The 21,011-nt window shown below is 53.6% G+C and overlaps 1 protein-coding gene across 1 annotated transcript in view; it reads right to left on the bottom strand.

Annotated features, from left to right (window-relative positions):
• TOGARAM2 (TOG array regulator of axonemal microtubules 2) overlaps nucleotides 1-21,011 on the bottom strand; it is a 67,799-nt gene that overhangs the window by 30,799 nt on the left and 15,989 nt on the right. The window contains exons 2-8 of the mRNA XM_063078688.1: nucleotides 15,726-15,863; nucleotides 13,660-13,773; nucleotides 11,819-12,112; nucleotides 8,681-8,892; nucleotides 7,705-7,895; nucleotides 4,088-4,134; nucleotides 1,588-1,754 (exon numbers count right to left, since the gene is read on the bottom strand). Of these exons, the coding sequence (XP_062934758.1) occupies nucleotides 1,588-1,754; nucleotides 4,088-4,134; nucleotides 7,705-7,895; nucleotides 8,681-8,892; nucleotides 11,819-12,112; nucleotides 13,660-13,773; nucleotides 15,726-15,813 (1,113 nt within the window). The 5' untranslated portion in view covers nucleotides 15,814-15,863. The remainder of the gene's footprint in view (nucleotides 1-1,587; nucleotides 1,755-4,087; nucleotides 4,135-7,704; nucleotides 7,896-8,680; nucleotides 8,893-11,818; nucleotides 12,113-13,659; nucleotides 13,774-15,725; nucleotides 15,864-21,011) is intronic.

Genomic DNA, 21,011 nt, shown 5'->3' with positions numbered 1-21,011 from the left:
CTGCCATTCACTGAGAGGGGACATGGGGACAGAGGTGGCTGTGTGAGGTGAGGATTCAACAGTTGAGTTTTAGATATGGTAGTTTTGAAATATAATTAGATACCTAAGTAGAGGTGTTGCGTAGCAGATAAATACGTGAGTCTGGAGGTCAGGGAAGGTCTGGGCTGGTGACAGAAATTTGGGAGTCTTCAGCATAGAAATGGCACTTAATGCCATGGACTGGATGAGGTCCTAGGGGGTCAGTATAAATAGACAAGAAGCCAGAGGACTGAGCCTTAGGTCTCCAGCACCCAGAGAGCAGGAAGAGGAGGAGGAGTCAGCACAGGACTGGGCAGAAGCTGCCTTTCATGGAGGTGGCGAACCGAGGAAGAGCCGCGCCCTCACCTCCGTCCCTGGAGAGAGAATTCAAGAAGGACGAGCCACAGGTTGTGTCAAAAGCTGCTGATGGGTCAAGGTGGAAGAGGACTGAGATGTGGCTGCATTTGGGAAGGTGAAGGTCATGGGCAGTTTCAGTGGGTGGTGGGGACTAAAGCCGGACTAGGCTGGACTCGACAGGAAGAGAGACGCAGCAACGGTTTTGTTTGGGGTGGGTTTTCTTAAGATGCAGGAGCTGGCGGGGAGCTAGTACACAGGAAGGAATGATCCCATGTCAAGCAGGACACTGCTGATGTGAGAGAGGGAGCCAAGGCTGGGGCTGGGTGTTAGATGGGTCGAGCCAGAACAGGAGGAGCTGGTGGCGAGCCGGTGGGGTGCTTGAAACCGAGATAATGGTGGCACGAAGTCATTAGTAATGCCCAGGTCTACCGCGCAGCCACGGGATCAGTGGCCAGGGTGGGGTGGCGTGGAGGACGGGGTCACGTCGCTGCACTGAATTATCATCTGTGCTTCATGCTCTGTCACCCTCGCTGGAGTGGGAGGGCTGCGGTGAGGGGACCTTATCACAGTCCTCCCGGAATCCCAGTCTCTGGCACAGCACATGCACATAGCAGGCCCTCAAGACATGGTTATGGACCTGAGCTGTTACACCCCTGTTTTGAAGATGAATGCGGGTCCCCCACAATAGTGACTCTAAAGTTTTACTGAATTCATCCCATCCAGGGAAGAGAAGCCACCTCCCCAAGGTCACCTCAGAAGTGCAAGGTATTCGTCAGCCTGTCAGGCACAGCCCTTGGCTGATTGGCCTCTCGCTGCCTCTCAGCTGCTATCTTGGGTGTAAGTTCAAATTACTCCGCTTGGTTCACCTGACCCCTCTGTCCTCTCCCCCGCATCCTGCTTCCTTCTGAACCATGTGTGACTCCTTCTGTCCTTACTTCCTCCCTCAGCCACCCTCTGTACTCTTCCCTTCACCGAGGACCCCTCAACCCTTGCCCTCTCCCTGTCCCTGTTTCTCTCTCTTTCTTCAGCCCTCACCCCAAACCTGTCTACAGCTTCTGGCCTTGAGCGCTCAGGGCAGCTGCCTGGGGCTCTCCCGTGCACTGCTCTGTTTTCCACAGGCTGGTCCCACCTTGCACATTTCAGAAACATGCCTGCAATCAGCCAGGGGTCCACTCGGAACCCGACTTCCTCCTCCTCTCACTTCCAACGTACCTTGGTGCTGGTCTCCTTCTGGTCCTCTTCTTTCAGCAAGGGGTGGGCTTCTTTGGCATGGCCGAAGGAGAAGGTTGTCAGCAAAGGAGCAGACTGGGATGAAGGCAAGGTGGGCTTCTCAGCAGTGGCAGACCTGTGTCTGATGGGTGTGGCCAAAAGTTTTGGCTCTGAGGAGTCAAGAACAGAGACGGAGCTGAGAACACCCGGCACTCTCAGGCCGCCACTGAGCTCTCTGACCCCGTGGCTGGTGTGACTTGACCGCCTAAGCCCTCCACCCTCAATTCCTCCACCCAACACTTCCTTGATGGAGAAAGACACAAGTTAAATATACTCTACAGGGCAGCATTGGCAGACATGGAACGGGCTGCCTGGGGAACTCATTCACTCATTCGTCCATTCATTAACACTTACTGCACCCTTTATTCTAAGACAGGGGAGGGGGTGAGGAGGATGGGCAGAAAACAGGGTCAGATCTGGTATCTGGTATCTGGTATGTAAGAGGTCTAAGGTGTTTCCTGAGAATATAAGTTTATCATAGTTGGGAGGTGTGTGTCTCAGGAAGAGAAAAAATAAAACGGGCCCACCAACCATTTTATGCCACTCCAGGCCTTTCTGAAATACAGCATGAAAGGGCAGAGGGGAAGGGGCCAGAGAACTAACACATGCTAGTCCCATCCTCTCATTTCACAGACAGAAAAGCTGTGACCCAGTGACCTTCAGATGCTCTTGTGATTGATAAAATACAAATTCACTTCCAAATGACATCAAATCCATCATTTCTCTTTGTCATATTTTCTCAATCAACGGATTTTAAAGGTACATTTCTTATTGTGGAGGCAGGGCAGGGCTAGGTTCATTCATTTTCTCCGGCTCACAAGGGTGGGAGCTCACCATCCTTGGGTAAACCTGCGAATCAGGGGCTGCCTGAGGCTGGAAAGAGCCCCTTGAGTCTGGGCCGCTCCAGAGCTCCCAGGTCACCCTGGTCTTCCGTCCAGTGCATGCCTTCTGCAAAGGGTCCCTCTTGGTGCAGGGAGAAGGATCAGTGGCCAAGGGGGAAGAGGGGCTTCCACCGGCCTGAGGTAAGAGGCAGGGCGGAGGGCACAGGAGGTCAGGGACCAACCGACCAGGGCAAGGACCACAGGAAGGTCGTAAGATACAGGGAAGCCCTCAGCTTCAGGCAATGCCATGGGGGCCCTACTGCATACGAGGCTCCTTGCACACAATGGGCAATGTTATCCCCAGCTGAAAGCTGGAGGATCAGAGGGCCCTTTAAGGACATTACTATTTTGTATCCCACTTCTTCACCTACTCTCCAAGGGACACTCTAGAAAGACTGTCTGAGCAACCTGCTCCTGCCCACTGGCCCCTGGTAACCTGGTTCTTAAGCAGCTTGCGGGTGAGACAGAGGAGGAAGTTACCAGCTGGGGTCTCTGCCCCACTCCCAACACCAGCATTCTCAGGGTTACCTCTTAAAGGACATCTGGGGTGCCAGTGTGTGTCACCCCAGACTTCCCAAGCTCACCCTGCTGCAGCCTGTTCCGGGGACTGGGGAGAAGCAACTGCCACGGAGGTGTCTGTGCCAGGCCTGCTGCTCAGGCTCAGCTTCCTGTCCCTATCTTGGGGCCTCTTAGGCAACAGTCTCCCCTCTTCGCCAACTGACCCACCTGCTGAGCTGATTAGCAGAGTGACCTGCCAGAAAGCTGGTCCTGGCAAGTCCTCCCCGCCGCCAGTCAGCACAGCAGCTGCCTGCAACTCCTACCGCCTGCAGCCTGGGCTCAGGGTGCCCCGTTCAGCCAACCCACAGACAGGCTGTGACCTCGCGTCCCCTGCCCTCCAGCCCAGGCTCGTCCTCCATTCACCCCATCCCGCCTCTCCACAGTTAGATCATCGGCTCGGAAAGGATCCCTCGTCCCTCTTTAAAAGCCTCCTGTTCTGTCCCTCTCCTCACTTTATCCCCCGACATTGAAACCTTCTGGGAGCAGCTGACTAAGGGGTTTGTGGGATATGGTTTAATTTCTCACTCTGTCCAGTGAAGAATACGCTCCTCTACTGGCTTAAAACAGTGCAAGGGGCAGCTGCCCCACAGGTCAGCGCCCCAGCTTTGGAGCTATGCGCACCCCAGTGCAAAGCTGCTGGGGCTGTCTTCCACGCTCTGAGACCAGGGAGGACGCCCGGCTGGCTGAGCCTCAGTGCATCCCCTCATCTGTCAAACAACAGGGACAGCACCATCTCACTCATATGGGTCACTGTGAGCTACATGAGCTGATGCATATCAACACGCCTGGCAGAGCAAGTGCCAATAAATACTGCTTCTCTTCCCCGCCCTCGCCCAGGCTGGCCAGCATGGGACCACAGGTGACTTCAGCTTCCCGTCTGTGAAATAGCGCTCAGACACGAGAGTTCTCGGGTCTCCCTAATTCCGACTCCATGACCCAACCCAGGAACACAGAGAGTCAAATAACAAGGTACGGGGGGGAGCAGAGTATGTGGAGATACGTACCCAGAGATTTCGGGGTCTTCTCAGGAGGCCCACTCTCCTGAACAAATCTTAAAAGAAAAAAAGCACCATGAGAGACAGCAAGCTGGAGATGCTGCTGTGAGGAGCTCAGGGTAGCTCAGGGTGGGGACACGGGGACAGGGGCTAGGGCAGCCCTGCAGAGGCTCCTCTCCACCTGTCCGGGCCCTCTGCGTCCTCACCCCTGCAGACCCACCGCCTCGGGTGCCCACACCTTCTCCCCTGGATTCCTGCAACAACCCCACTTTGATCTGCATTGCCCATGCTATTTTGTGGTTTCAAATGTGGCCTTTCTACATCATAGCTGATGTCACCTCCGCATCAAAAGGCCTGCAGTGGCACCTCGTTACATTAGGATAAAGCTCACTCCTCGGCTTATCACGCGGGGCCTCAGCTCTGCTCAGCTTGCAGCCCGTCTCACAAATACAGGTGTGGCCCTGAAAACCCCTGAAGCTCTCGATGCCTCAGTCACTCCTCATTCATGTCTCTCCCACTTCTCCATCTCCCAAACTCTCCCTCAGCCTTCAAAACTCCTCCAAGAAGTCTTCCCCTCCTGATTTAGATCATTCACCACTGACGGGCAGCCTCTATCTCAGCGCCAGCCTCACTGGACTTCGACTCCATGATTTACTTGTACATCTCTCTCGTGAGCCCCTAGAGCACACAGACTGTCTTATTCGGCTCTGTTCTCACAGCACCTGTCACAGCACGTGGCATACAGTAGGTGCTTAATAGCTTTAAATGAATAAGTTGATGGACGAATGAATTTGATGGTAATGGAGTCTCCTTCCCACCTCCTGGGGTTTGCATGTGTCCCTCAAAGTTCACGTGTTGGAAACTTAATCCCCAATGCAACAGCATTGGGAGGTGGGGCCTAATAAGAGGTGATTGGGTCTTGAGGGCTCTGCCCTCGTGAATGGATTAATGTCACTATCGCAGAAGTGGGCTTGTTATAAAAGCGAGCTCGGCCCCCTCCTCTCACTCTCTTGCCCTTCAGCCTTCTGCCATGGGATGACACAGCAAGAAGGCCCTCACCAGATGCCAGCGCCATGCTCTTGGACTTCCTGGCCTCCAGAACCGTGAGCTGAATAAATTTTCGTTCATTATAAAATTACCTAGTCTGTGGTATTCTATTATAGCAACATAAAACAGACCAAGACACCACCCACTTGTTAGAGAGACTCACAGAGCCAGTGGAGAGAAACTCATGTCACAAGCTGACAGCAAATGGGCAGATATTTATTACATAACTAATCCATGCCAGGTTCTACACTTGGCACAACAGGGAGCCACAGAGATTTTTGAGGTTATGATCCCTGCCCTGTAGGGCTCCAAGTTAAAAATAGAATGAAAAAGTTTAAATTTTAAAAAATGAGTAAAAGAAACAAAATAAAAATAAACAACCAAAGTTTGTTTATTTAGACTTAAATAAACAGAATAATGGAAGAGAGGTGGTCAGGCAGTCCATGGGCTGTATGCCAGGTGGGCAGTTCAGAGAAGGCCACCTCCCCTCCTTGCCACCCTTTATAGCAGGGGTGGATGTGTAGCTGTAGGGATGGACATGAGGAAGCAGCACTGGGAAGCGAGGCTCCCATGCAGAGTCTGCAGGGGTGGGAAGGTCCCTGCAGGGCAGCAGCACAGGAGGACAGCTGTGGAGCCTGTGGAGGACAACTTGGCCGGACCCTGAATGTCAGACCAAGCTGCAGGCACCAGGGTGTCAGTCAAGGTGAAGTGCTCAGAAGAGGTGTCCAGGAGGGTATGTGGAATGAAAGGTGGGGATGGACAGCAAAGGCTGCGTGGCACAGGGCAGGAGCGAGGGGAGCTGCAGAAGGAAGGAGCTGGCAAGTGCGACCCGAGAGGAACAGGCAGGGGCAGGAAGGCGGCGGAGCCTTAGTGTGCTGCGGTGGTGGTGGAGGAAGACTGGAGGGCAGGTGGCAGTCTGCTGGGGACAGGAGGCACTAGGAGCAAGCGTCAACATGTGATGCTGAGAATGAAGACCCAGGAGAATGCCTGCACTTTAACCAAAATAAGGTCCTGGGAGGGGGCAGTTTGGGGAACCATGAGGGGCTCCCTGTTGCCCTGATGGTGGCACATGCCCCTGCTTCTCCCTCAGATGCCAATCCACGACAGCCATGAGAAACTGGGGAGCCCAACAGGAGGATGAAAACACAGAGCTTGACCTCTGGGGAGGTTCCAGGGCCGGAGCAGGGGGTGCGGCGTCACCCACACGGGCACAGAGAAGGGCCCCAGGGGAAAACAAGGGGACGGGAGCAAAGGGCCCCCGAACAAATTTCGGGAATGGCTGCATTTAAGAGATGGATGAAAGAGGGCGCACAGGAGCCTGCTCAGAAGGTCAAGAGGCAGGTGTAAAGTCAGGAAGGCGAGGAGGCAGAAAAGTTCAAGGGCCATCAGTGGCTCAAACGATGTGAAAAAATCAAGAGAGGTGAGACAGAGGAAAGTCCCCAGTCTGGGGCCCGAGAGTCATTACAAGCACCGATACTGCTGCTCAGAGGGAGCTAGAGGCAGACGGACGTCTGCACTGGGAAGGAGGAGGGGACATGCGACAGGAGGAAGCAGAGGTCAGAGGAGCAGCAACTGTGTGAGAAGGCTGTCGGTGAAGATGCAGTAGAGAACTCCAGTCCAGGAGCAGCACGCAGAGGGGTCCCCACACCTCAGCAGGGCTGGAGAAAGACGTGGACATGTGCTTGGACAGAGGGAGGGCAGCTTGGGACACAGGAAGGGAGAACGCTTGAGACAAATGGGAGAGTTCAGTGCACCAGGCCCCAAGAATGGGAGAGGCCAGTCACAGAAGAATGTGACTGTGACCACACAGGGTGAGCCAGGCCCATAGGCCGTGAGCACACGTGCACACACTCTCCCACATGCGTTCACACAAGCACACACGAACACTCATGCATGCTCATACACACCCTCATACACACGCATGCACTCACAGACACAAACACACACGTACACAAACACCCATGCACGCACTATAACCAACGCATACACACACTCACACGCACATACTCACACACACACGCTTGCTCCAACATCAATCTGGGTTGACCATGGGGATGTTTTTGGCCATCTGGAGAGTCTTGCCTGTCTCACTTACAAGCCATAAACCCAGATTCATTACAACACAGAGATCCTCTACCCTGCTGGTTCCCAACCTTTTCTGGGTAGAAGACCCCTTTTTAAGTCCAGATGTACCCTCCCACATACACATATGGTAATGGCTGTATTTTTAGTACCCATCAATTAAGAAAACACATAATAACAAAGAGCTACCATGAATTCAATTGTGCTTTAAAATAATTTGGGCTTTATTCATCACTGTAGCAACTATATACATTAGGAAACTGGTAGAAGAGAGAGACTTGAGACACCGTTGTGCCTACGGGAGCCAAGGATCAGAGAAACCCCAGAAGCAATGATCTGGCCTCCTGGGGTCTGTGGTTCAGGGGTGGGGGACCCTGCCCTTCCCATACCCAGTGCCCCCAAAGCTCTGACCTGACACAGAAGTTCAGCCTTGAGGAGCCCAAGTGGATCTTTGAGGGACAGAGGGAGAGAAGACTGCAAGGTAGCTAGAGTCTTACCGTATGTGCGGGACCCTCAGGCCTGTGAGGACATCATGGCCAGGCAGTAGTGGGCTGGGAAGAGAGCCAGGCATGCAGGAGGAGGTCCCCGAGGGCAGCCCAGCCTTGGGGATAGGCGGAATCACGAGGCCTCCCAGCGACCTCTGCATCTTCTCGTCCTTGCAGTGCAGGTATTGAGGGGAGATCTGCACCTGGGAGCAGGGGTAGATGAGGGGTCTGGTCCATAGAAACATCCTACCTCGGTGCTCACCTCCCAGGTACCTCTCACGGGGGGTTTCTTCTACCAGGAGCCAGTGGGCACAGTGCTGGAAAGTGGCCTCTGCTTTCTGTTTTCAACCACACACCCTGGGGCTCCGGAAGGCTCACTGCTTTCTCACCACTCCAGCTGAGAAGACTGGCAAACCCTTTTGCTGTTATTATTATTATCTGATTTTTCTGTTCTCATTTCAGAAAAATCCTAGATCAGAGCTAGAAGGGATCTTCAAAAACATGTGGTGCAAAACTCTATTTTTATAGATATGGGAACTGGGGACCAGAGAGGGGAGTGACTTGCCCAAGATCACCCAGCCAGGGATGGGCAGAGCAGAAACCAAGGCCCAAATCTGACTCCTAACCCAGCAGCCCCTCCCCTCTGTCACACTCCCCAGCTTAAAGTGGAGAGGGTCAGAGAGCAGGAGGAATTCTGGGACATTTACACCTGAGATGGCCTAGGGACCACCAATTCTAAGACAGGTGGCCATGCAGTCTCTGTACCTCTGGGCAACCATCCAGAACTCCCAGGCCAGCTGCAAAGGCTTTGGACACTGTGGGGAAGGTCAAATCTCCCAGTTTCCCTCATCCTTGAGGGTACCCCAAGAGAGCTCCAGAGATGCTCAGGGCACAGGAACAGGGATTGGTAAAGGATGGAAAGAAAGACAGAAGGACGGGCAGGTGTAAGAAGATGCAGACCAGACTGAGAGTAGTCGAGCCACCTTACCTGCTGGGCACCAGATCTCAGCTCCTGGGGATCCTGACTACTCCGGGGAGGGTCCAGGTCCCTCTCCTTGGCTCCGCTGGCCTCAGGGGTGGTGGGGATGCTCTGGATGGGTGGCATCGGCCTGGAGACCCTCAGTAGCCTCTGAGAAGTGCCGCGAGGGATGGCGCTCCTCAGGGGACCTCCTCTGGGGCCTGCCTCAGGATCCAGAGAGGCTGTACATGGATGGGGGTGGGGAAGAAGAAGTCAGTCCCAGGAGAAGGGGCAGTGGGTGGGGGAGATTCAGATGCTGGCAACAAGGCCTTACTTCCTGGAGAAGGCTGGGATGACAAGAGGAGAGGGTAGATCTCACAAGTAGACTGAGCAAAGCAGAAAAGTCTTCCATTCCTATAAAATTTGATAGGAAGTACCAATCAAAGCCACCTATTTAAAATTCAGAGGTAATTTGATCATCACACATTACTGTATACATGTATTAAAATATAACTCTGTACGCCATAAATATGTGCAACAGGACATGCCAAAAAATAAATACATAAATTTTTTTAAATAATAAAATAAAATAAAATTCACAGGCAGTTTGGATAGGAAGAAAAACAAAACCAGTGCTAGATTAGGAGTGAGGGCCACAGGTTCTGGCCCTGGATAGAAGCTGTGTGGCTTCAGGCAGGTCACTGTCTCTCTGAACCCCCAAGTGCTTTGCTATAAAATAGCATCTTCACAAAGGTGCTGCGATATAAATATATAAAATGCCGGGCAAGCACTGTACATGTCAGGAGCCAGTAGATTCAATGCCGGTATATATAATGCCGGTATATGTAATGCCGGTACATGACAGGAGCCAGTAGATTCCTCCTGTTCCCCCTTTCTTTTCAGCTAAGGATGTCGGGGTTCAGCTGTTTTGACACAGGGGACACTACTGACATAGCCTGAAAGAGAGACCAGCACACTGTTAGCTTTTGTACTAATACTTTGTGTGCCAAACAGACACCCTCTCTGCCCCCTGCCCACTCATCTCACACAGCAGGTCCCTGCGCCATCCCCAGGGTACAGGCACAGAGCATGAGGCATAGGACAGGCCAAGAGCTGAGGATTATCTTGCAAATATTGGTGGTGGTGGGAAAAAACAAAAACAAAACTAGCATTTTGGTTTTCAAAGGCCATTGTGTTCCAGCTACATCAAAATGGCTGCATCAAAACAGCCAAGTAAAAATGTCTGCTCTGCTCCTGGCACAACCTCCTCCCTGGCCTGGGGCTGGCCTGCTTTGCCCTGGAGCACTGCTGTGTCATTGTCAGCCATGCTGGGGTGTTGGGAGCTGGAGAAGGAGGTGTCACAATCCAGTCAAACAGAGACCAAGTGGAGACTGTGCCACCAGCCCGGCCACCTTGGTCCCCACCTGTGCAGTGGCACAGAGGAGCCCACACAGGGTGGCAATAGGGCAGCCCAGCCCTGCTCAGGGGCTGGAGGTCCCTGTCCCTCCACACTCGCTGAGCAACCTGATAAGTCGTAGGTCATTTCCCATCTGTGCATTGAGTAGAACAACTCCTGTTCTTTTTTCCCACCTATGGAACTTCATAGAAACAAATGAAATCCCTAGAAAAAAGACTTCAGACCTCTAAGGAAGGGAATCATTTGCCTGGCAGCTCCAGAAGTTGCACCACCTGGAAATTCTAAGCCAGCTTCTCAGACACTGCAACCGTCACCCACCTCCCACCCCGGCTGCTTCCATAATGTCCAGCCAGGGTGACTGCTCAGTGGGGGCTCCCCGCATCCTCCTGAACTCCAGGATCCAGCTCCTGAGCAGGAGATGCCCCCGTGGCTCCAAGAAGAAGCTTCCAGAAGGACAGCAAACTGCTCAGTGGAGAGCAGCAGCAGCCATTTCCAACTCCAAGCGTGACCGCAGAAACCACGTGCCCCTGGGGGGCATTTCCCCTGTTTCTTCCTAAGACTTCAAGGCTCCTTATTCCTCTTGTCACCCAAAAGTGCATCCAGCTAAAAAGGACCCAGTTACACGATTTGCCCAGGAGAAGAGGAAAGAAGGAAATTAACAATTTATTAAGTTCTTCTCTTACGTGCTGAGAATTCTGTATACAAATTTTCACTGAACCCTCACAGTAACACAGAAGTATTAGCATCCCCATTACACAGAGTAGGGAGCTGAGGCTTTAAGGGTTAATGACTTGTTCAAAGTCCCAGAGCCAGTGAGTATCAGAGCTAAGATTTGAACCCGGCCTGTTGACCTGGCTCGTCCCCACCTGGGTGAGAGAGAAAGGGAAAAGTGTCTGCTGTCCAGTCCTTTGCTCAGCTACTCAACAAACATTTGAGAATCTCCAGGGTGCTGACAACTATACCTCACATTGAGGATTCAGTCCCTGCCTTCTTGGAGGTAACAATCAAGTGCAAGATTCATCTTTTAAATCAAGTAAATATACAAATGCAAACCATGAGAAGAACTAAAGGAAAACCTACAGGGCATTATTAAAGAGTATCACATGAGACTAGTTCAGACTAGGCAGTCAAGGAGGCCTCTGTGAGGATGGGTGGGATTAGCAGGCGGGGAGTGGGGGGAGGAGGGGAGGCAGGAAGGAGCCCATGCTCCAGGGACTGGAAGGTCAGTCCATGTGTCTGCCAAATGGAGACCAAGGAGAGAAAGTGACACAGACAGGGGAGAGGCCAGGCCAGAGGGCCTTGTGCCTATGTGAACATTTGGGATCTTTCTCTAAATGCATCCAAAATGCACTGGATGGCTTTAAGCATAGTTGGCGGGAGTGGGGGGAAGGTTTGTTTCTTTCCAAAAATGTAAATTTTTCAGAATTTACAACACTTGCAAATTTACAACATGGACAAATTTACATTTGTTGAAGTGCAAAAGCATCCTTCTGGAGCAAAGACTAGAAGGAGCGAGGGTGGAAATGGGCAGGCCAATTGGGGAGCAACTTACTGCAGAGGCCCAGGAGGAAGATGAGCTCCAGGAAGGGAGCTGAGGCCGTGGAGGGCAGGTGCTTGGTGGGTGCCCACTGCCCAGCTCTGAATGGACCCCAGCATGCCACTGAATACTTGCTGATCCTCACAGTCGGGGCAGCCCGAGGTGCCTGACCTCAGGCTGGATGGGTGCTGGGTGGGCGGGGGCCAGGGCTCACCTCGGGAAGACGCTGTCAAGCCCTCTGACAGCCTCCTTTTCTTGAGCTTGTCCTTGATCTGGGTGGTGTCCCTGGCCACGCTGTTGGTCTCTGACTCCAGTGAGAGGAGGGGCGCCAGGTGGCGGGATCCCAAAGACAGGGTCCCAAGGTTCCTGGGGTGACAATTCCTGGCCTGCCAGCCCTTCAAAGGGGCATCCAGTTTGAGGCTGCCCCGGTCCGCATGTGCACTTAAGAGCTGTGACGGTGACGGCTCCTCGTTACTCAGCAGAATGCTCGGCATGGGCTGCAGGGAAGCTGAGGGGGACAGAGGCATGAGAGGCTCGGCATGCAGTGCCCACGGTGGCACCAGGCACCCGCAAACCTGCTGGCGTTGCTTCCTTGGAACAGTCAGCTGTGCCTGGTAAATCCCAGCCATTCAGGGTTTCAGTCACTACTGAGGGACACTCATCCATTCAACTGTGTCTGTGAAGCACCTAAGCTGAACATGACCCATGTCATGAAGTACTCAGGGGACACAAAGGGAAATCACTATGCAGTCCTTTCACAGCACAGACAAGAGGCCATAAATACTTAGGAAAGGCCACCCGCTCAGGGTCCACCGTCCACCAATCTGCAGGATCCAACAAATCCATTCAGTATTATCGAGCCTCTGATATATACCAAACACAGATTGAAAAGACAAGTTCAAGTGACTCAGGACAAATCATGCTGACATGCAGACACATGTGCATCCAGTAAGTCATCCAACAAGCATTTAATAAGCATCTACTATGTGTCAAGAGCTGCCCAGGCATGGAGATAAGGAGACGATGATCCCTCACTGGCCAGCTGCCCAAATAAGCAAACAAAAGAGATGGGTGATTCTTTGTCATGAAGGGACTTTCAATCTATTAGAGAAATAAGATACATGCAGAAATTGGGTCAGTACAAGGTAAATATGAGCTGTGCCATAAAAGACACAGAAGCAAAACGCTCTGTGCAGAGAGGAGAAGAATTATCTGGGAGGCCTTCATGAAGTGGTGGCATTAGAGCTGGCCATGGAGGAGCCCTGGAACTAGGGGCAGCGGGGGAAAGCATGGACAGACAAGTTCTCAGAAGCTCTGCCACACCCGCAGCCTCTTGGGAGCCCCTTGACGTAAGCCACCAGACCCTGGTGCCCAAGCCACAGATACAGGCTGCACTGGCACCGGACCCAGGGAGAGCTGACCTCCAGGCCAGCCACAGGCCTGTGAGGGGGCTGGCCTGAAAGACGGCAAGTAACCAGAGCGATCAGATTCTCTATCCAAAGCAGTGGGATGGGAGCTTTGCAGGAAGGCAGTCTGTGGCTAGAAGCCAGAGCAGAAAGTCATGGAGCAGAAAGTGTCAGAGAAGCCAAGTCGGTGTCAAGAAAATCACTACTCTGGTCCCTGTCACACTAGAGGCTCCCACTTCTCCACTACCACCCTGGATGCAGAATCTTGTCCCAGGCCCTGAGGCTATGGGCCCCACAGGGTACAGACCCTGTCTTCCTGGAGCTTGTGGGACTCTCCCTGGGACCCTAGGAGAGCCAGGCACATGCTGAAAGCCCCATGTCCCTATTTCTGGAAGTCTCCATCTGTACACCCCTATCCCCCAAGGCACAGTTGGAAGAACCTACACAAAACTAAAGGACCTTTTCAGCAGGGGCCACAGGAAAAATAACACCAGCTGGTAGCTTGAGAACACAGCCAGGCAGCTGAACATGCCATTTCCTCCTCCAGGATGGGGCCCAATGACTGGGCAGCTGCCAAGTTGAGGCCACTCAGGGCACTCGAAGGCCATTTGGTGTGGCCGAGTCACTGGACCGGGTCCTCCCAACTCACCTTCTCCATAAGCTGGCACATTGGAGGCAATGCTTGCAGGCGGGAGCACATGGGGCCCAGCTCTGGTCCGAGGGACACTCCCACAGTACACAGCCTCTGAAGCCAGAACCTTGGCTGGGAACAGAAGCACAGCAGAGAGGCACCTTAGAGTCCTCTGAGCCCAGGACTGGCGAGCACTCTGCCCCTCAGGGTCTCTGCCGGAAGAACCAAGGGCAGGCGGTGGCCCAGCCCCCCACAGCAGCAGGTACCTGTGATCTCCAGCAGCCCCGCTCGCCCCAGCCCCTCATCCCAGCCCTGCCTCCTCACACTCTGCCTGCTTTCTCCTCCTGGCTCTGCTCCAAAGCCCCTGACCGTCCATTTTCACTCTCTTTCACAGCCTCCCCTTCCTCCAGTGCTCCAACAATGCTGACCCTGGTGTGCCCTGCCCTGGCCTCTGTTCACTGCACTCCTCACACTACCTACTCTACAAGGCCACCTCCTCACTGCCACCCACTGCAGGTGACCCCCTAACGTGGCTTTGGCCCTGACCAATCCCCCAGTTGCAGAGCAGAGTCTCCACTACCCGGACACCTCCCTCTTATGAAAGTCCTCAAGTGCCTCATCAGCACGTCCTGCACTGACCTTCCTTCTTGTCTCCCAGCCTCCCCCACTCAGCAAACAGCCTCATTTATCCCGCCGCAGATATTTGCCAGTGTGGGCTCCATGCAGGGCAGCAGCGGGCAAGGCTGACTCAGTCCTCAGTGGGACTTGAAGTCCAGTCGGCAGAGACAACGATTAACAAGCAGTAACTGCGTGGAGCCTGTGAGCCCTAGCCAAGGGTGGGACAGGGAAGGCTTCCCACAGAGAGGGGCCACTGAGCTGAGGCCACAACAGGAACAGGAGTCAGGAAAAGAGGAGTGGGAGGTTCAGCTAAGACATCGGCTCCTCTGAGAAGCCTTCCCTCCCCTGTGCTCCCACAGCCCCAGGCATACCTTCCTTCATCTTGCAGTCCCTGGCTTCCTGGGGCAGGAACCCAGTCTTGTTTATCTTTGTAGCACCTGTCACTCAGCAGACACTTCAATGTCAGTCCTGTGCCCTCATGGCTCACAACCATGCATGGGGCCCTAACCTACCATCTAGAGAAGCCCCTTTGCAGGAAACCCAGCCCACCTACCCCCAGGCTGAAAGGCCCCTACATCAGTACTCAGGAGTCTGGGTTCGTGTTTCTGTCACCTGTGTGACTTTGAGAAAATAAGCTAACCTCTGTGAGTCTCAGACCCACATCAGCAAAGCAATGAAGCTGGACAGCACCAGGGTTCATGCAAAAACATCTTCATTCCATTTCTAGATTTGTAGGTTTTGCTTAAGTCTTCAGCACCTCCCACTTCCCCACCAGCATCTAATGTCAGGTGGGAGCTGATTTAGCAGTGAGTTATGCAGTTGTTTTTATATTAATATGTCAGAGCCCCAGGGTGTCCTGCCCTGAGCATCAGGCCCTGTCCCCTGCACTGCCTTGCTCTCATCCTGGTTCTCTACCTTCCTTCCAAATGGGCATCTGGCCCCTGCTCCGGCCCCTCCAGGGCAAAGCAGCTCTGCACCTTCAAGCACCCATTTCCCCTGGACTTCCCAGAGAAAACTGACTCAGGCAGCCAGCTTCCCGAAGGCAGAGCTAGGCCTGGAGCCCCAGCTGCTGACGCTAAGTAGCTACGCATTGTTCCCACTCCCCTGCCAGGTCACCTGTGGAAACGGGATCCTCCTGAGGCCCCGGCCTCACATCCTCTGCCCATCCACATACTTCTGACCAGAGAACGGCGTCAGCCCCTCAAGGCGCCAGCCCCCCACCTCAGAGAGCGGAGGCAAAGGTCAGGCCAAGTTTCTAGAACACTGTGCACCCATCCATGGGCCAGAGCCACCCAGACAGCCACCTGAGCAGGCCGCACCAGCGACAGCCAGGGAGCGCTGGGCCGGGATGGGACGGCACCACGACCTGGCCACATCCCCCAGCCAGAGCATGGCCCTGGGAGTATCCGAGGAAGGCCCCACACCCCGGAAAACACCAGGAACAGGCCTCCCTTGGTGCCCCTTACCTGGGGGGACCTCGTCACGGGTGCCCATGCCCTGGGAGGAGAAGGTGCCCGCGGGGCTGTCCAGAGGCGGCAGCTGTTCCTGGGCCATGAGTGTGGTCCTCGGGGGGAGAGAGGCCTCCCACCCGGAACGCCAGGGACCTATGGGGAGGGGCAGGGAGAAGCCAATAAGAGCAAGTAGCAGACACTTTTAATCCGCTTCCCAGGAAGGCCACCAGGAGCTAAAGCACTACTGTAGGGAAGAATCGTGCCACTGGGCCGAAGGACACTCCTCTCCTGACATTTGGACTCTCTCAGATGCCTCAAAGTTTCTAAGTTCTGAGGCTGCTCAGCTCTGTGGAAGGGGCACTAGGAGGGGTGTCCACGAGACCAATCAGCCTGTCTTCCTTCGTCACTCGGCCGTGGACACCTTGGAGGTCTCGGGGAAGGTGGAATGCCTGACACTTTGTTTTTCCATCAGTTCCTATTTTCTTCAAAAACCCATCACTCCGCCTGCTGCCCCGAAAGCTCATGAACATTGAGCCTTTGTGTCCCCACTCATCACCGAGGTGTTTGGCAGGGTCTCCCCAGAAACTGGCTGTCCGGTTTTCTCTCAGGATGCACCTGTCTCTACCTGCGTGAAGTGCTTGGTGCTCATTCTCACAGCACTGAACAAGCCATACTCTGACCCTCTCGGCTGTTTCGTTGTCCTGGGGCCACGTGCTTGGCCAATCCAGCCTCTCTCCAGCCTCCCTTAAGTCTTTGGGGTCAGCCATCAGCTCTTGCCCTTGACCTAACTTCATTTTCTTTCCTTGTGACAAATTCACACAATTCTATAAACTCTTTGCTGAGATAATGGTGACCCATTTTCCCCTGACAGGTAAGAGATGGACAGCCAGAAGTGATCGGTGGTAAAATCAGGGATAAAGCCCACATCTCCCAAGTTCTACTCTGGAGAGTGGCTCCCTCCAGATATCACCTGAGGATAAGGCGGATACTGCACCCACTCCCTTTTGCTGAGCAACAAATCCCAACTCAGGAACTGAGAAAACCTGCCTTCCATCTGGAAGCCTGTCTGCCACCGTCCCCACCCAGGCCCCGGAAGGCAGAGCAGCTCCTAGCAACCCTTGGGCCAAACAAGGCAGCAGCTCAGCCCAGCCCAGCCCAGCCCAGCCCAGCCCCGCTGGGCCCTGGCCTGGTCTCCCTGCTTAAGACCTCAAGCCACTTGGGTTCTCTATCTGAGGGGAATTTTCCTCACAACCAGGGGAGAGGGCCACTCCCTGTCTGGTACCTACAGGGGTAAGAAGGGTTTGGCCACATGGTAGTGAGGAGCAGCCAAGACTGCCCGTGAGACACAGCACTTCTCCCGAGCAAGATGGGGAAAGATGCTACTCCACAGGTACCAGCACCCCAACCTCCACCCCAGTGAGCTGGGGAAGAGACTCCGGAGACTGGCAAGGCTGCTGGCTTCCCAGCAAAGCCCAGCAGGAATGTTTTAGGCTGAGACAGGCCATCCACAGCTGAATTTAGCAAACAAGCCGGAGCCCAGGGCTTTGGGGACCCTGAGAGTTGTGGGCCCCACCTGCTACCCACATCTCTAACCAGAGGATCCACTTTCTATGAAATTTATATGTAAAAAATAGATATTTAGCTACAGCCCTTGTTCTCAACCTTGGCTACAGGTCAGGGTCACGTGGAAACTGATTAAAATGATAGATTCCAAGACCCCACCTCAGGCCACTACTGAATTAGCCTCTTCTAGGAAGCAGGCCACAGGGGTCTGTCATTGTTTCTTTTTTTCTTAACTCCTAAGTGATTTCGATGTTCAAACAGGATTGAGAACCACTGGGCTATAGTTCAATTTGTATTACAATAAGATCTTACCCCGATTTCTCACCTTAGGCTATCAAGTGGGTATTGCTGCCTCAGTTTACCCAAAGTGATCCCTCTCTAGGAGGCTAAAGAGAAGATTTGAAGCTGCCTGAGAGTACAGAATGCATTATTTTCAATAGCCATCTTTACTGCAATGGGCCTTCTGAACAAGACGGCTCCCCTCCCTGAAACCCCCTCCATGGTCAGAATGCCAACAGGCTAAGACAGCCCAGGTCCCTCCATGTCCTCAGCAACACCAGCAGGACAGAAAGGAGACCTGGAGCCACTCCATAGCTTGCCAAGGAACCCCATCAAGCAGAGCCCCTTTGTGTCCCTGAGACCTAAAGGGCTACCACCTCTGACCTTCAGGCCCTAAGGGTCCACAGTGCAGGATCCCCTGGGCCCCTGCCCAAAGTTGCTTATGGACAAACAGCCATGTCTTCTGTGAGAGTGATGAGTGGCACCTCCCCAGGAAAATCACAGAGGCCCAGGGCCTCATGGGAATACAAAGATCCACGTGCAAACTGTAAAAATCAGAATCAGAAATTCCAGTGCAAATGTGGACAGAGCTCCGGGGTTTTGCGTGGACACCACTTAGCCCTGACCCCAAGGCATGATTCCCTGAGACCGTGTGTGCACCCGGCACCGCTCTGGGCACTAAGACGTCCCTCTCCCCTATTAGGACAGCCAGCCCCTGATCTGGAGGGCTAAACAAGCCAGTGGATTCTGGTGAGCAGGATTCTGTCCTCACTCCCAATGTTCTGGATTGCCCAAAGTGGCTGGCCTCTCCACTCTCAGCCTCAGTTTCCCAGCTCAGGTAAGTGACCGTTGTCCACTCCTTGCATAGAGCTACAGAGTTTCCATAGTGACCAACACCACAGGAATGAAGCAAGGTGACAGAAGGGCCTCAAGTTTCAAGTGGAAAGGAAACAAAAGCCAGGACTGGCCCAGTAAAGAACGTCAGCCCCAAGGACAAAATCCCATCCACCCCTGTGCCTCACACAGCCCACAAGGAGTCAGTGCCCCGCACCATGTCCACCTGGTTCCCAAGGGAGCTGGGCAGAGGCTTGTCCCCAAGAGAAGAGCCCATGGAGAGGCAGGCCAGGGAATGGCTCTGGGGAGGGAGGAGAGATCGAAGAAGAGAGGATGGGGGCACGGGCAGAACGGGCCCAAAGTCCTGAGATGCCACCCGCCTGCCCACGCTCCCGGGGCCTGCCACTCCCACAGCCTCTCCTGCTGTGTCGTGATGCTACCCACTCCTCCTTTTAAACACCTCTGAGAGACGTGGGTTCCAGTAAGCTGGGTTCTCATTGCTTTGGACATATTTGGTGGGAATGACAGTGCCCACGCCAAGGTAATAGAGAAGGGCGGGGGGTGTCCCAGGTCAAGAGGAAAGGTGGCAGAGTTTACGAACCTACTTTTTGAGCCCAAAAATATGTTCCCCACTGAAATACTCTCTGAAGAGAGCCCTCAGATCTAGGCCCACTCCCATCCCACAGCCCACGCCCCAGTACGCTCCTGAACGCCACACCCGGCACACCTAGAACGTTGGCTTTGGGATCAGACACAGCTGGGCTGGAGTCCTGCCCTTGCCCCTCCTGTATTAACCTGGGAAAGTTATTCAATTCCTCTAAGCTTCGGCTTCTTCATCCGAAAAAAATGTCCTAACAGAGAATTTTGTTAGGATTAAATGGAGTAATTATAGAAATAATGTAATACCATTGCTTATATATAGTAATTGCTCAATAATGTCAGGTCTGAATCTTCCTCCTCCGTCCCTGAGGAGAAATAACTCCCCCACCGCCCCCACACACACGTGCACACACGGACGTACACCCACACTGTCTATAAGTTACAATGGGCCAGCCCTCCGTTCCTACAAGACAGACACAAGTGACACACATGCCGCCTCATGTGGAGGAGACAGACAAGTCTATAGAGTAAGAGGCTCAAACTAGCCAGTCCCTTTGATCTCCTCCAGTTCTCACCCATGAGTCCAGGCTTCTAAGTGAACCCTCCCGGTAACCAACCCAGGCAGAATGAGGTAGCACCTGCTGCAGAGACGTGCACACAGGGAGGCCATCAGCACTGTCTGGCTGGGGCACCTGGACATGCTCGACAGAAGGGGCAGCACCTTTGCTGGACCTGGCAGAATAGAATCTAAATGGGTAGGAAATAGGAACAGCATTGTAGGCTGAGGAACGGGTCTGAGCAAGCACGTGGAGGAACAGATGCACTGTGAGTTTGGGGTCTGGCAAGAGGCCCAAGCCTGGGAAGGTGGATGAGGACCGTATGGGGAGACCTAGAAGGCTCTGTCAGAGGCTGGGCTTGTTCTGCAGCCAAAGGGAGCGCTAAAGACTTTTCAAGGAGAGGAGTGACATTATCTGACCTGTGGTTTCATGCAGACCCCTCAGGTGGGATCTTGGAAGGACTTCCCAGAGAAGGAGAGCCTTTGACTGAATTAAAAGACTGAAACTTAGAGACCATCAGCCCAGCCTCTGGACTAGGCACAGAAAATAAACCACCTCGCCAAGACCTGCCACAGGTTATCGGCAGGGTCTAGACTGGGTAGGATGCCCCTTCCTGTAGCCTGTGCTGTCTCCCTGAGGGTGAAGAGCAGCCTCCCCCCCCTCTGCTCATCCAACTCACACACCCCACATTTCCACGCCCCTCCACTCCCCCCACGGGGCCAGCCCATCCTGTAGACCTCCAGGGAAAACTCTGGACGTTCTCAAGTGACCTGTTGGACTCTGACCTCCAGGGTTCAAGCTGTCACTGAAAGTCTGAGGTCCACTCACTCGTTCAACATGCCATAGGCACTGGGGTCCAAGGGTGAATAAGACTAAAATCTGCAATCTGTGTGACCAAAGGCACATCACTAAACTTCTCTGGGCCCCAGTTTCTTTCACTGCAGAAGTGGAGATAATACATATCTCACTTCAATATTGTACTGAATACAATACGAAAGTCACCTAATACTGTGTCTGGACCCTAGTGAGTAACTCACGCACAGTGGAATTATTATCATAGCACTTAACAAAGCTCACAGCAGCAGCAGGTGGAGGAAAGATTTGGGTGGCCAGGGCAGGAGGCTGTGGAATAATCCTGGAGAGACAGGATGAGAGTCTGATTTAGGGCTGTGATAGATGAAAAGGAGGGAAGGGGCAGATCTGAGAAATACTCAGGAGGCAAGTCAGCAGGATTGGGACACTGGTTAGAAAAGGGCAGTTAGGGGAGTCTAGACTGAGTGCAAGGTTCTGGCATGGGGGGCTGGAGGATGGGGTGCCGTTCATTGCCAAGATGGTGAACATGGGAGGAGGTGCTGGTCTGGGAGGCACACTGAGTCTTGGTTTGGGCAGGTTGATTTGTGGCTCCTCTAGGACACCTAGATGGAGCCATCCAGAGAGCAGGCGGACGGAGGCTGAGAGAGGAAGGTCT

Source organism: Cynocephalus volans, chromosome 14, assembly GCF_027409185.1.
Source record: "Cynocephalus volans isolate mCynVol1 chromosome 14, mCynVol1.pri, whole genome shotgun sequence".
Classification (NCBI taxonomy): Eukaryota; Metazoa; Chordata; class Mammalia; order Dermoptera; family Cynocephalidae; genus Cynocephalus; species Cynocephalus volans.
The sequence above is the reverse complement of the archived record's forward strand: the minus strand, read 5'-3'. Positions and strand labels throughout refer to the sequence as shown.